The sequence below is a fragment of the Rhipicephalus microplus genome, chromosome 3 (genome assembly GCF_043290135.1).
Source record: "Rhipicephalus microplus isolate Deutch F79 chromosome 3, USDA_Rmic, whole genome shotgun sequence".
Lineage (NCBI taxonomy): Eukaryota > Metazoa > Arthropoda > Arachnida > Ixodida > Ixodidae > Rhipicephalus > Rhipicephalus microplus.
In genome coordinates, this window is record NC_134702.1 from 10,528,563 (window position 1) to 10,545,385 (window position 16,823).

At 42.9% G+C, this 16,823-nt stretch overlaps 1 protein-coding gene across 1 annotated transcript; it reads right to left on the reverse strand.

Annotated features, from left to right (window-relative positions):
- Positions 1 to 804: 804 nt before the first annotated feature.
- On the reverse strand, positions 805 to 7,596 carry Pis (phosphatidylinositol synthase). Its single transcript, XM_037433406.2, has 6 exons — positions 7,416 to 7,596; positions 6,368 to 6,502; positions 5,788 to 5,941; positions 4,822 to 4,903; positions 2,248 to 2,329; positions 805 to 1,486 (listed from the first exon to the last, which is right to left on the reverse strand). The coding sequence occupies exons 1-6, from the start codon at positions 7,453 to 7,455 to the stop codon at positions 1,338 to 1,340; spliced, it is 642 nt and encodes a 213-aa protein (XP_037289303.2). The 5' UTR covers positions 7,456 to 7,596; the 3' UTR covers positions 805 to 1,337.
- Positions 7,597 to 16,823: the final 9,227 nt, after the last annotated feature.

Below are 16,823 nucleotides of genomic sequence, written 5' to 3' on the forward strand. Positions count from 1 at the left end.
CTTGAAGCTGGTAATGTAGCTTGAATATCATTGCACTAAAATGTTCCTGATGGGTCCAATCACTCTATACACATGTCGACACAAAGTAATGCCCTTGATCACACTGACAAGGAAAACATGGAGAAATACTCGCTTTTTTGCAAATGATGCCAAGTAGCACTAGTAAACATTTCACACAATGATTGCTCAACATCCCCGAGCTTGAAGCTGGTAATGTAGCTTGAATATCATTGCACTAAAATGTTCCTGATGGGTCCAATCACTCTATACACATGTCGACACAAAGTAATGCCCTTGATCACACTGACAAGGAAAACATGGAGAAATACTCGCTTTTTTGCAAATGATGCCAAGTAGCACTAGTAAACATTTCACACAATGATTGCTCAACATCCCCGAGCTTGAAGCTGGTAATGTAGCTTGAATATCATTGCACTAAAATGTTCCTGATGGGTCCAATCACTCTATACACATGTCGACACAAAGTAATGCCCTTGATCACACTGACAAGGAAAACATGGATAAATACTGGCTTTTTTTGCAAATGATGCCAAGTAGCACTAGTAAACATTTCACACAATGATTGGTTATCATTATCACCATCACCTCAGCAAAAATCAAAACCAGGCATTCACTTTTTGGTGGCCTGGTTTCAAGTGCAATCACTGTGCAAAAGAAAAATTTTGTTAATATTAAGAGACCAATTAGGGGGAAACGTTCATCATGTGAATCCATTTGTAGTATGAATACATTTGTGGTGAGAGTAAATAGATTATCCATGCTACAAGTTGCAAGTCACAAAAGCTTTCTATTGGATCTAGTATGGCATAAAGTTCACAAATGCACTCTTGAATGACTATGAATGACCTACTAGACAATTAAAAAGAGTGCTTAACAAGCTGATGGTTAACATTTCACATCATTGAATAACTTAAGTGTTATGACACCTGGTAGAGCCTATAGCGTTTATTAGTCGAATTAGGCTGTTGAAAGCCTAATGACACATGACCCTCAGATACACAAATCATTAGAAAATGATGAGACTTTAAGGTGATGACTCTACTTAATAATAATACATATACACAAAAATCTGTCTGACTCGGCCAGTGAGTAAATGCTGAACTCAGTGAATTCTTGAAGAAAAAATAAAGTAATGGGGCTGCAGGCATGTCTACAGGAACAATATGCCTGTGTTTCTAAGATGTTTAAAGAATTCTTAAGCACAAAACCAAAACATGGCAAGATAGGGCAAATACACATAATGTACCCGCTTCTCTTTAGGCAATGTGGTCACTAGAACATAATTTCACAATGGTGGTGCCAAATGCTTAAGCAGCTCACTCGGTTCGTTTACTACGCTCACTGACATCGATGGCACCCAGGTTCACAGCTGCAATCTGCATCTGGAGAAGGCTTAGAAATGACTTGGCGATGGCTATTGGAGCACTGATGAGTGTCATGGCTCTGAAGAGGCCCAGTCCAAGCACTGAAACATAGACACATCATGTTGTAAACTACATGCTCCTGAAACATTACTCAGTCAATCATCCCACCCACATACTAAAAGGCAACCAAATTCTTCAGCGAATGTAAGTGTCTAACAATTCAATATTCTTTGCAAGTTGTAACAATCTTATGGCAATTTTTTAAAACATGACACAGCATAACTAGCACATGCTAAATGTGCTAATAGCGTATTTGCAATTATTACATGCATGCATTATCTGTATTAATACATTATCTGTGTATTCTTACATATATAATAAAGAACTGTGACAGTCGGAACTGTTATTTGAAACCAGGTAGGAGCGTAGGCCTAGCCAGCGAAAGCAGCGATAAGTCCGGCGCGAGCGTCTCGTGCTTAGCACTGACGATGTGTTTTCCGAGCTATGCATGAGCTATGCATGAATTATCATTACACATAGATAAAGCTAATAGGGCGCAGGTGAGAAGCTCGGATAGCTTTGTCCAGCGGTGTGTACTTTTTCTTTGTGTCTAAGTTGCTGCTGTGCTGCACTGTCCTTGTAAAATATTTTTTCTTTCATGCTACCATCATGCACGCACAACATTGGTTTAACATACACGACTAAAAATGAAAACACTAGCTCCTGCATTGCTGTCCTTTTTGAGAATTCCTGACGGTGCTGCATTTTGAAGGACGTCTAGTGAATTCTCTGAAGAAGCGATGCTTCTTTTTTCAATGCCCCAGCACAGACTAAAGAAGCATGTCAAAATAAAATTGCTCACCAAGGGGACCTTCAGTGAAGTGGAGCAAGTACAGGCCACCATAGAATGCCTCATTTCCCACACACATCGTGAACAAGATTGGCTAAAATAGATAAGGAAACCACAGCAAGGCAATTACAAACAAGGTCAAAATAAATTACACCATCAAAGTGTAGTTTGAGTAACTTGAAAGGCAAAAGTCGGCGTGCAAAATTTGCTCATTGGCTAACATGCTATGCTGCTAAACACAATGTGGGGGGCTTAATGCCCGATAGCTGCATTGTGAACAGGTTGAAATGCATAAATACCCTGGTCTGGCTGTGCACTAAGGAGCCTAGTCCACTTAAGTGTCCTTTGAAAAGGTGATATTTGAAAATATAAAAGTCCATGTACAAGCAATTCAATCAAAAAAAAAGTAGCCATCTGTTTTCGTTTGCAGTGCCTAAACGCAGCAAGGGGTCTCTAAAACCTTACATATAGCCCCAGGACCCTTGCATCACAATCTGAAAACGGTTGCGAAATCTTATTGTATAATCCGAAGCAAGTGCCCCTGCCCGGGCAAGCATCCCCTTCCATCTTTAGAAAATATGCGCCAAGCCCTCTTCCCTTCCACCATTTTCATTGTTTCAGTCACTGTTTGTATTTGTCAACCGAGAGCTAATAAAAACTGCAAATGTATTTGTATTCAATAAAACATTACAGTAGCAGCACACATATGCATTTTTTATTCTTAGTGGCTCTTCTGGCGCCATCTTAAATTGCGGCGCGTGACCGAACATGGGCCCCCTCCAAATATTGTCGGATTACCCTTCATCGAAAGAAAGAAAAAGGGGTGCTAGCTCTGGATTTTGCGGTAGACCAAATATACCACAAAACAGCTTTTCAGGTGAATTTACGTAGTGCAATGCATGATGCTTCTCTGCTGTGGTCCCAAAAGTGTTCTTACTTTGAAAGTCGAATCTGGATAAAAGCAAAATTATTCTCTACATCGAACATGGAAAGCTGTCCAATAGATAGCCGTATAGAATAATTCTCTTAAAACAAACTAAGCAATGAGCACATCTATCTTGAATCATCTGCTGCCATAAATTCACTCGCACACACCATATACAGTGCTCAGAAGAGCCACAACCCCCCCCCCCCCCACCACCATTTTTTTTTCTCTGCAAACATGCCTGGTTGGTTGTAGGCATAATGATGGAAGCACACATAGAATCTCCATTCTTAATCGTGCTGGAAAACATTTCCAGACTATTAGAAAAAATTTCTGTATATCATATCATTTTTGAAAGTTACTTCTTACCTTTCCTTCAATGGAAAAAGACTAGGCTTGTGCAAACGTTCAAACTAATGTTACAGTAGTCAAATTTGTTTTGATTCAAATTTGAATTATTGGAAATTTTGAAGTATTTGAAACAAACGAATAGCTGCTGTACATTAGTCCTCATGTCACTGTACTGTTAAGGTGATTTCACTGCAGTGGAGGGGTTCTAAGCCGTGAAAACACCTATCAAAGAAAAAATCTGCACTGCCTCAGTTCTTAGGCTAAATTAACTGTAGTGAAGAGGAATGCCCACTACTACAGCGAGATCAACACGTTTGCGCGCTGCATGAGCTTGGACTGCCTGGTTGCTACTGCAACACCGCCCGTTTATCCGGCCAGCTCTTGCTGCTTCTGTCCCGACACTGCTACCGCTTTTTGCCTGGCATTTACATCATAGAACATGTATTACCATCAAATTGGTTCATCAATTTTCAAGTTTAACAGCTTGTTATACAGACTTATATGTTCTAAGCATACTAAGTTTTAAAACATAACATGTTTTACAGGATACCACTTGCATTATACCAAAAATCAACCGGCGACTATTCGAAGCTGTTTTCGCTTCCTTTGAACCAAAGAGAATGGCATTTGCTCAGGTCTTGCTTAAATTTTTAAAAAGTATTGTGCAAGTGAGTTGGGTGCCGACAAATATGTCCACTGTTCTTTCTAGTATGTGATATATACTATTGAAATCCACTTTGATATTATTCAATCAAATCACTACCTATTCACTACGAATTCACTTCAGGCTTAGAATTCACTATTTGCACAAGCCTAAAAAAAACAGATTAATACATGACAAACATGGCACAAAAACTTTTCTCAATTTTTATGCAGGCAAGCTTGGTTGTATCAAATTATCTACAGTTGAACCCCTTCATAAGAGACACTGATATAAGAAACAAATGGGTATAAGAGACACCAGCGCATCTACGGTAAAATACACATTGATAAGAAAATATATGCAAGGTACCTGCTTCTAAGAGACATCTCATAAAAAAAACAAGCATTGCTGCCCAGAGCATGCCTCTTATAAAGGGGTTTAACTGTAATATGCCAAAGTATTGATAACTGGCTTTGGTTTTATCTAAAAAAAATAACTGGGCATTGATTTAGTAGAAAGTATAACTATTAGGCACTCAAGCAGAATACCATATAAGCAGTGTCATTTGTCATTGTATCAATCAGTCAATCATTAAGTGGTGTGATGGCAGCATAGTAGTACTCTGTCTTCTAAAAAACATGGAAAAGCTAACTTGAACGGAGCTGACCTTGTTGGTGTAGTACAGTTTCATGATCGGATTGTCATTAGAATCCAGGTTCTTGTGATTGTCCTTGCCAGAAAGAAGGGACCTAAACAACAATGAAGTCTTTTGAGTGACCATGTCAACTCTCAGCATGTCATACATCAAGAATCAATAGTAGTGCTGCACCAACTATATAATAAAGTGCTACAGAACACTTGCCCACACAAGAAATGACAGAATGTAGAAGCCAAGCAACCACCATTCCATATAGCAATTTCCATGTGGTATGCACAAAAAGCTCATAAATTACTACATACGATCCCAAAGTCAGAAAGATACCTTCTAGCCTCTTCAATTCGCCTTTATTGCAGAACACTGCAATAGCCTGTGAGGTTACGGAAAAGTGCCTCTGGAGATTCAAAATTTTTGGTCAAAGCTGTAGCTTTGCAAGCAAATGATGCACCAGTCCAAGAATTTTTTTCATCTTCACACAAAGGCACCAAGATAACTAACATTTCTACGCTGTATTTAATTTGGTGAGGTCCACAGGCTGATGTGAATCTGTTTATTGATGTCATTAACATATGAGGTTTAACGTCCCAAAACAACGATATGATTACGAGACACCACAGAGAAAGGCTTTGGAAATTTCAACCATTTGGTGTTCTTTAACATACACTGACATCGCACAGTACATGAACCTCTACGATGTCGCCTCCAGCAAAATGCGACTGATAGGGCTGGGATCGATCCCACGACCTGCGAGTCAGCAGGCGAGCACGTAACTGTTACGCCACTGTAGCAAAGCTTTGTTTATGTCTCATTTTGTACGTATTTCTGTTAGTCAAAAATACGTTCTCATCAAAAATAGATAAGCACAAAACATTTGTACATTCACTACAGAAGCAAACAGCTCTAATGTGTTGTCTTTCATGCGATGTTCAACACCACGTGCACATTTCTTGGAAGCAGGGTCTGTGCACATCTCACGTGTGCAGATGCAGCCAGTGGCTGGCGATGTCAATGGCCATGCTCAGTTGGAACCAGAAGGTGTAACTTGGGTAGAACTGTGCCAGAACCACAAGCAGGCACATGGTACCGCAACGGTCTGTGAGCTGGTCAAGCATGGCGCCAAACTTGGTACCTATGAGGACAGGTCATGCAAAAAGAGTCATTGCACAATGCATTTTTCTCATACAAAGTTGACCTGACTATTTTTGCGACTTCAGTAAAAGAATGGACAAAAGACTAAATATCCCACTCCCAAGCACAACCATTTAATGTCTGAAGTATTTCAGCAATTGCAAACAATTTGCGTGCTGGCATCATCCAGCAGCTGACCTTAAAGTTACGAGGTTGGCGTCTTGCGGTCTTGGTTACTGTTACAAATAAGTGCATCACTACAAGCACGCTGCCAAGATTGTAGAATTTCAAGACCACAGTCGATGGTGCAAGCAATGCCTTTTGTCTCTTTTCTTTGGGTTCATGCATGGCATTGTTTTGTATAAGGGGGCCACCTTCAGTACACCTTTTTCAGCATCATGACATGCTGCCCAATTAGATTTCTTACTTTGGTTGAACATTCTCGCTGCGTGGCCGTCAATACAATCCAGGAATGCACTGAGTCCATAGCAGATTGATGCAGCGAGACAGTTTGTGGGCATGAAGTAAAATGACACCATGGCCAACACGATGCGGCCATACCCTGAAAGGTAATACATGATTCTCATTAAACATGGTCTACGAATGACACGTACGGTTCTCTTATAGCACATACTGTGTGTAACTGCATGCTTACGATATTAACTGTAGTAATGCAATGCACTATCACCCTTCAAGTGTTTTCTTTTTTTTTAAATTTAATTAATCAGAGGGCACAGTCGTACCCAACTCGCAATAGCTAATCAGCGTTTTTTTTTTAAATAACAAATATGTTTGAATGTGACACATATAGTTTAACACTTAATTTCTCGCAAACTGAACATATTTATTTGAACGTTCAGAACACCGCACATTGGTCGTGCAGGGTGAGGTCGCGGCCTCAAGGTATAATGAGATTAAACTATCGTTTCAGCGAAAACATACCGACGCCATTTCCACCAGAACACCTGCGCCACTTAAGACGATAACAGGGGTACAAAGTGAGTGTTTTGGAGAGAATCGAACAGAATTTACAATTTATCACACGTATAAATTGCACGATGATTTGTGCAGGTTCGTTCAACTAAAACCGAGCTGCATATTCAAACTAGAAATAGATTCCCTGCTTTTAATACAGGTGTCACAGCGCACTTTCAATCGCGAATCGCATTGGACCCGTTCTGAATCGCATTTCTTGCATCTATTTGCCTCCTGTACGCAGAGTAGTCAATCGCAATCGAGAAACCGAATTTGGATTAGGCGATTGCGAACGACAGTGGCCGTGAGACACTGGTTTAAGATGCTCGTCTCAGGTCTGTTCAAGCGAGGCAGGTCAGCTACTTCAAACAAAAGATAGAGTGAACCGATCGACCCGTTCACAATTTCTTTAGGATAGCGTATTCTGACAGATCGCTCAATAAACATCGGCTCAGTGATTATGATCGTCGTTAAAAGTTACGGCGATTCTTCGTACATACCGATGATGTTCGGAACGAAAAGGAAAATATTCTCAGCCATCCCCGAACTGCAACACAATGGCAGGAAACGTGACACTTTACCGACTTTACACAAACACAAATGAGACACGGACAAGAACGGAGCGACAAGAACGGAGCACGAACGGAGACGCAGTTAGCGCGACGCACGCCCCGCACCGACCAGGCCCCAACTAAGCTAAACTGAAAGCCAGAGAAAATGTGCTACAAACCATGAAAGTAAAATATAAAACAAAAAACTTACATATAAAACCTTTATTTTCCGTTTGTATAAAACAATAAACTTGCCAAAGTACTTTTACGTCCATATTTTGTACGTTCAGTTTTAGTTTTTGCCGTCCCAAGAAACCGAAACTGCTTTTTTCCCGCGCCAAATTTGATGCACCGCAAAAAGCTGCACTCGTCGCTTCCTTTAACCGGCACTAGGACAGGCACCACCGGCTCGGCTTGAGCCAAGGAGCGCGTGATTTTGAAAGCGTAAGTGTATTCTCTATTGTACAAGATGTTGAGGCTCAAAATTTGCCGTTATAACGAGTAATGTAGCCAGGAATTTACTTTCTGACGGAGCACACCCTTGGCTGTGAAGTGGAGATTGGGCACGCGGACGCATGGGCGTAAGCAGAATATTATTGTTTTTTTTTTGGGGGGGGGCGCAAACCAGTCTTTCATTGCTGCTGGGAGAGGGGCGAAAGGTAGCTTTAGCTTTGGCGGGGGCCAACGGCTGGCGTCGCTTGAGGTACCGGGCGCGAACTCCCACTTACCGCGTGAGATCAAAACTTGTGTTTGGCAGTGAGTTTTCTATCTTTACGACGCAACTTTAGGTAGCTCCCGCCTTTTGAATTCCATCAGATTTCTTCGGAGGTCTGTCACGAGCAACATTAATTGGTTTATAGCTCAATCAAGAACAAATTATAACATGAAATTATTAACTTCTCCATGCCGCATTTAAAAGCTTGGCTCTAGTAACATGGCCTCAACTTGTATCGCCCGTCCACTAACATTCATGGGGTATATTTGTTGTAGGTTACAACTGCTTTTTTAGTGTGTGCCTTGATCATGCGCTGAAATTACGTTGTCAGAAAAACGACTGTCTCTTCACTTATACTTATAACATTTATGCACTGTATATTATTTGAACGCAATAGCGCTAAAGAGCTTGTTTGGCAGAAATTCTAATGTCGGTGTCTCCGGCTGTGAATGAGAAAGAAAAAATAACCTTGTCCGTGACAAAAAGAGAAAAACAGAATCAAGAAACTTGCAAACAAAATTTAAAAAATAAAGAACTTTGATAGGAGTACGAATCAAACCGAGGCTCTGTGCCTGGCAATTTGGTATTCTGCCACAGAGGCACGTCATTGGTCGAAGCTGATTCGAACAAAAAAAAACAATAAGAATGTCACGTAGTAGAAGTTCTCAATGATATTGTGTCTAACCAAAAAAGCGAGACCTTATGTTTACACCCCTTCAGTTCATGTAGTGGAATCAATCTCTCTAACGCACGCAATATTAACTGTTAGAAGCGTAGACTTGTGCCAGGCGTCCAAACATGTGAAATGCGCAACAAATGGGTGTTTTAGAGGCCACCATTACAGAGCGCTCAAACAAATGGTCGCGTGTTGCCTTACGCATGCGTAGAGGGTCCTTCGCAGATTGGCTTAACAATTGCTATTTCAATAAGTTGAAAATCCCAGTGTTGCACGCTCAGTAGTTTGTTCCCTCACGGCATGGTTGATGACGCTTTGATTGATACGTGCGGTTTAACGTCCCGAAACCACCGTATGATTATGAGGGACGTCGTAGTGTAGGATTCCGGATATTTCGACCACCTGGGGTTCTTTAACGTGCACCGAAATCTGAGCACACGGCACGTCATGGTTGAGGCATACGCCGAGACCGAAGCTACAGGCTATAGCGACTGATAAGACGATTCGCACAGGGCCCGGTTTCGCTATCGCGGATTACTCTTGAAGGCGAAGCTCAAGTGGCGTCCAAGTTTTGTAATCGCTGTTTGTAACTGCTGGGTGATTGCTTACTCAATATATCCATAACAGTCAACGGCGCCACCTCCGCCAATCACTGGTGCATGTAATAATAATAATAATAATAATAATAATAATAATAATAATAATAATAATAATAATAATAATAATAATAATAATGGAATGATAATTTTCATTTGTACAACAATATGAACTTTCGGGAAACGTGCAAGGCCCTATATAGAGGAGAGAGAGAGAGAGAAGGAATGTAGGAAAGGTAGGGAGGTTAACTAGACTATGCGTCCAGTTTGCTATCCTACCTATATATAGGAAATATCCTTATGATCGTCCGTCTGCCAATCCGTCACAGCAGGGCGAAAGAAACCGGTGGCTACACATACCAGCTTCCCAAGCTGCTTATAGAAGCTTTTACCTTGGCCCCTGCGACTGCGTAACCATCTTTACAGAGAAAAAAATAATTAATAAACAAACAAACGAAATAGTTGAGGGCAGCAGAGTCGTCATTGAGGTCGCCGCTGTTGGCCGGCGCAAAGCAAGTCGGCGTACCTCATTGTGGATAAATCTGCTTTTCCTCGCTTCATACATCACAAACCCGTTTTACTGCGCCGTTTTACAACAACAGCCCCAGAAGGGACGTGTGAAAAACTGGTAGATCCCGCGTCGTTTGTCGTGCCAGTCCAAGTGGGTCCGGCTCAGGAAAATTTTCGTGAGTCTGTGTCCGATTTAGTCCAATTGAAGCTCAAATTGTATTTCACAAGTGAGTCTGAGTGAACTCCACAAGTATTGCCGACCTATGATTAGGTGAATGAATAAGGGATCCTGAAAATTTCTTTATCTTTTCGCTTCTGCTCAGTGAAGTCCTCGCATTCTTGATACATACTCACAAACAGTGGCACCTCGAGGGGAGTGCAGTGACGCACGCGGCGAAGCGCAGCGTGCAAAGGCTGCACACGCATACTCACTGTGGGACAAATCCCGACCTCGATTGCACAGAAAGGCAATGAACTTATATAAAATGCGTGACTACTAAAGAGATGCTCCAGTACAGACGCAGGTTGACTAGCTCATGGGTATTCACACGAAGCTGGTGGGAAATCCAGTTAAGTAAAGAAACGAATGAAGTGTTTTGGAATGAAAAAGCGCACCGATGCTCTCACCCTTCGTTGTCCTTGAGTTACGCACTAGGCAGATGGCAGTATTTGTGTCATGCATAAATGAGGGGGAAAATATAAGGGTATACATACACGCCCCTCTTTGTGGCGTGTACATTCTCTAGTGTTCCCCATTTCTTTTTCAAGCAGTTGTAACCTGGATGGTAACGAAAAGCAATTAGAGTCATCCATGATCCAATCAAGAGCCATACTAGCAACATTTCTTTAACACCAAGGTCAGAGTGTGATGAAAACAGCACGCTGTACGAATCGTTTGCGAGCGTTGATCGTGTACGTATTCAAATAAGTAGTAGTGACTTCTATTTTACTCAGTAGTTGTTTTTTAGACACTTCGTTGATATATTTATATTGCCTTCATTTATCATTCAGTGACAGACATTTATCATCTTGCGCTGGTTGTTATCACATCATATGACAGCGCAGTGGTAGCCAGATGACATTTCATAAGCAGGCGCAGCGTGAACGGGCGCTTTTTCGCATTTTAAATTTACATGCTAGCGAGGCGCGCCTTGGCATCTTACTCGCATTGCAACAATATGAAGACCCATCCTTATCAGCCCCGTCTTTGAAGTTCGCGATGCACCAGCTGGGTCAACACGCAGCGTTTACGCCCCTCCTTAACTGAGCCAAAGAAAGCGTGTCCGAGCCAAACGTCAGGGCAATCGGGGGCTGGCGAAGGAATGGCGTCACCGCGCCATCTGTTGCAGACAAGCAAGGCGCCGAGGAACCAGCGCGCATACAGCCGCGGTGAATGTCACGCCACACGGACAGCGGCAGGCGGAGTCATCACGCGGTGAAACTTCGCTCGTGTAGAGGAGGTGATCGCCTTAGCTGAAGCTCTGAAAGAACCTGCCAAATGTGTAGCAACCAGTAACCGACTCGAAGTCCTTTTCTATAGCTAGATTTCACACACACAAACACACACACACACACACACACACACACACACACACACACACACACGCGCGCGCGCGCGCGCGCGCGCATACATGCATACGTACGTACATACATACATACATACATGCATACGTACGTACATACATACATACATGCATACGTACGTACGTACATACATACATACATACATACATACATACATACATACATACACGCATGCGCTCTTGCGCTGTAGCCTTTATAGCTCTTGCGGTGGGAAATCTTCAACAACAACAACAACAACAATTATTATTATTATTATTATTATTATTATTATTATTATTATTATTATTATTATTATTATTATTATTATTATTATTATAGTAATAATAATGATAATTGTTGGTGTTTAACGTCTGAAAGCCGCCATAAGCATTTCCGCTTCCATCGAAAATGCGGCCGCCGTGGCCGGGATTCGATCCCGTGACCTGCGGGTCAGCAGCCGAGTGCTTAAAGGGACACCAAAGTCAACTATCAATTAGGTCAGAGTGAAAGATGTATGACAACACTTAAAACAACAATATTATCAACAACAGTGCCCTACTTACCAAGAAATTAACGTAAATGCACAAAAACACAAGCGCCGCTGTAGGGCATTTTAAAAATGATCCCGATGACATCAGGCGGACCGTCTACAATTAATCACTAGTAATCGATCTAACTGCACTAAATAAAGAACCTTCCATACATGAAGAGACGCAATAAAAGGCTGAGTTCGTTTCTGTTTGATTCATGAAAAAAGGAACCACCGGACGTTACTATGGGGAATGGTGCGAGTGGTTCAAAAATTCAATTTTTGCATGGTTACACGGGACAGGTGGTGCTGTCTAGTGGGGCGCAAGTGAAACAAACAAACGTCTGCTATCTCGAAGCCAATGGCGAGAAATTGATCAATGGTCGTTGTTGCTGCTGTGGCTCCCACTGCTTTCGGTCTGCTGCGACTAGCCCAGTTAAGCCGGGCAACGTTGTGCACGGCAACAGTGACGTGAGTCGGTCCAGTCGGTCCGCTTCTTGAGGCGGGTAACTTGAAGTGCGCTAACGCGATGCGGACCACTAAAGCGTTATTTTATTTCAAAATAGGTCCTTCCTTGGCACAAAAATAACACTACGAGGTTTCTGGACTGCTACCTCAACAATCAACGTCGACTTAATAGTGCCTTTAGTGTCCCTTTGAGTCACCAAACAACCGTGGAGGGTGGTGGGAAATGTTTATAATGGCATTTATCACAGCTGTAATACACAGCGAATTCCAGGCAAACAAAACTCACTTAAGACGTAAATTCTAGTAAACGTAACAGGGCTGTCTTCTTTGGTTGATTGTCATAGGATAATGTTAAGAAATATTGATGAAATGCAAATCATCCTGCATTGATGTCATGTTAAAAAAAAACACCAAGTTTGCGCAGAACGCGCAGCACAGTCACAGCGAAAGCTGAAATAGCGGTCTTTCAGAGCCTTTTCTAAACACATTTCAGGTAACTGCTACAAGTACCCTTGCTGGCTACCCACTACACCATAAATAACTGCAACAAGTACCATTGCTGGCTACCCACTACGCCATAAGTAACTGCTACAAGTACCCTTGCTGGCTACCCACTACGCCATAAATAACTGCTGCAAGTACCCTTGCTGGCTGCCCACTACGTCATAAATAATAATAATTTTTGTGTAGTAGGCCGTCCATTGCTATGCTATCCTTCGTCATTCTTCGGAGAAGCGTGGTATCCTCTTCACATTTGCAAGAAATTTTGTGCAATTCTTTTTATGCAGTGGCTAACGACGATGAAGAATTATCTCTGAAAGGGCTATGCTCCACAGTTAATAGAAGATCAAGAACAAGCTTTTGTAATGGTTTTGAGCATTGTACGACCCGCTCGTTATGCAATTCACATTGTGTAACGCCTGATTGTTTCTTCGATGATCTAGAATGCATTATTACTCACACTAGTGATTTCTATCCCGGTATTGTGCCTGCCTAGGGAATGTTTGCAAAAGAGTTTAAAGCACCGGCGTGGCTCTGCGATGGAATACTGCATGGGCTGGCATGCGGGGGACCCAGGTTCGAATCCCGTAGTGTCTTAGTTGATTCTTGTTTGCTTTTTATTTCGTGTGATAGTGGTTACGGACACCGGCGGCGGTGACGGAAAACTACAGTGAACGAGACCTTTATTGTGATCTCAGATCACCTTTCGCTGTAAAAAAAACTTTGACCCTAACAGTCGCCGACCTCAAAACAGGAAAAGATCGACAAACGCGTCTAATGATGGAGCTACAATTTGCTAAAAAAATAAAAGTCGCAGTTTTGCCAAAAAGGCGTAGCAATGACTGCGATAGCGACATATTTGAATGTTTTACGAAGCAAGGCTGGCATTTTTAGGTACAATGTTATGTGTAGTAAAGATGTATTTGCTAAGTAACTAAGTTTCCTGAGGCGCGGCCGCAGTAGATGACCACAACAAGGCTCGTGCGTAGTGACGGCGTTGATTAGAAGCGCCTCTCGTGGGAAGCGCATGCTGGTACTATCAGGGCTATACGTCGTGTGTCGCCGCTGGTGGCAGTTTGTTATCTGTAGAGCGCATCTATACGTGGACGGCCGCTCCAGGTACACTTTTGGCACCGTTTTTTCGTGTTGAGAACGCAGCCCGTAGAAGCTCCCGCCTGCTGTGGGGGCAAAAGACGCGCACTGATCGTTGGCGCGACAGCGCAGTAACCATACCCCCCCCCCCCTCGCTCACGAGATAAGCGCGCGTTAGCAGAAGGCCCCGGCATATGTATGCGGCAAAAACCAGCTGTGATTATTAATATAATTGATATCGCAAAAATATTATCAATCAGGCAGTTGTGGGAAAGGTAATGAAATTTAAGAATGACGAAGTTGCAGTGGTGTGTGGACGAACTTCACGAATCAATACGCTTCATCCTTGCATGAAAAGCAAGCGGGTAGGCAAGATCAGGTAGTTGGCCGGTCACCCCTCCAATTATGTCGTCAGAAAAAAATAAAGATGTCCTTAGTTACGCTTGCGGGACGAGATAGCGCTAGCTCGGTTTACTTTTTTTTTGTCATGGCAACTCTTAATCCTATCGGTAAACATTAATGACCCTTTATATAAACGTTCGGGCTATGTGAACGCACACAGCCCGCTAGAACCTGGCTGTTGACTACCGTCCACCTCCATTATATACAAACGGAGCAAGCGCAAGCTAACGCACTCAAGCGCACACATATTGTACTTCTACACGAGGTCCGGCCAGGTGGCTGGTGACGCGTCCGAAAGCACCGAACGAGCCGAGATTAGTGGAGGAAGGAGAGATCCGTAACGAGAGCACAGCGAGAAGTGCATGCTACGCGTAGGCATCCGTGACCAGTCGAGTCCTCCACTCGGCTCCTTAACTGCGCAAGTTTAGCATGAGCGCCCTTCAAGGGATTCTCTGGAAAATGTACAAGCGTGCCCTAGATATCCCGATAAACACGCCCAACCAGCGCCTTGTGGGCCTGCAGATGGCAAACACTTTCGCAGAGCTCCGGCAGGCATACTTGACCAATCAATACACAATACTTCCAAAAGGTACGTCTGGAGGCCGTCTATTACTTAGCCCCATCCACAAAAAAACATCGATGGGAGAGCGCGAACGAATCCTGGAAGTCCTGAGAAGCGCCCCGCACGCTCAACCACTTCGGGCCTTCGAGACACGTGACAACAACAGTGGCATGCAGACCTTTGCGCAAACACTGATTATCTTACGTGGACGCCTCCAGCCCTCGCCTCAGGAGGTGGTACACGGCTGCAGTCGCCCACCGAATCGGCGTGGCATTGAATGGCCTGAGGTTCAGAGTACGAAATGCAGCACACACACACGAAGGAAGTCACCGTCGCGCTATCTGCCGCACACCAGGACTCGCACGTCGTCATCATGGACTCCAGAGGGCCCTGCACAAATATTGAACAAAGGTTCAATATTTGTTGGGTATAAGTTGTCCTGTTTGTTGTTGTAAGTGACTCACAAAGAACGAAAGATCTTCCTGGGCAATAATTGATTATATGGACAGATCTATCAGCGCAAAAAAGACGGAACTTTTAGAGAAGAAACATCCACACAGTGCTGTACTGCAGAACTTATGCGGGAAGCTGCTTCATACATTTCTAAATGTTTAGTCTTTCTCGCGCTGATAAATCTGTCTAAATAATCATGAACCGATTCGCTTAAGCAGCAGTTTTAACGAAGTTTATTTCTAGTACACAGGGCCCTTTTTAACTGTTTTCTTGTGGATCCTTGTCTCATCATTTCGTTCATCGCCGTGGCCGTATGTCGAGCACGTATACTCTATAGCCTTTCACCTTCGCGTGAAGCAGCTTCCCGCAGAAGTTCTGCAGTACAGCGCTGTGTGTGTGTTTCTTCTCTAAAAGTTCTGTCTTTTTTGCGATGGTATATGTGTCTAAATAATCGTGAACCAACTCGCCCAAGCAGCCGTTTTAGCAATAATCGATATAATAGAAGGCAAAAGCATGTTACACTTTTTGAAGCTTATAAATGCGTGGAAAGATATATTTCTTTATTTCAGGAACATGCGCAATATTTTGGTCGTCTGCAATATCGGTGTCATTCAACGGAGTCACTTCACCTGGCTGCCTGCCTTGCTGTGGACGTTCAGCAGTTTTCGAGAGACCGATGCAGGTGATCTGAGTATCCCACTGCTCTTGTGAAGGAAGGAATAGGAAACCAACATCGTGATATATTGTGACCTTACTGTCGTCGTCAGCTTATTGTGCATGCAAGTTATCTTAATGCTGAATATTTTAGCGAAAGTGAACTGAAGCACTTTTTGCCTGTCACAGCCTCAACTTGCAATATTACCAGCGTGTTTGACTACGTGGCTCAACTTACAAGGTTTATCTTATGTCTGATTTGCAATCCTGTTTTTTTTTTCGGTACGAGCAAGCTACAAGCAAAAGAGGCCGTTTTTTGTTGCCTCAAAGGGGGGACCCTTCAGACTTTTGGACAAGCGGACTTGTTGGTATGTAACATCGTTTTTCAAACAGCGCCAAAACGGGGCGCAGCGAATAGACCACTCAACACAGCACCCGCATTGTGTAATCTATTCTTGGTGTCCGGTTTCTGCGCTGTTTTAAAAACTATATCCGTGTCAAGTTAAAACTGCTTTGCTCTTTAGTGATGCAAAGCTAAATTTCACACACAACTAACGCAACTGTTGAGTTCAGCATCGCAGACCACAATCAGACGCCAATAAAGGCTAATGTTTTGGCGATGGGCACTGGACGTGT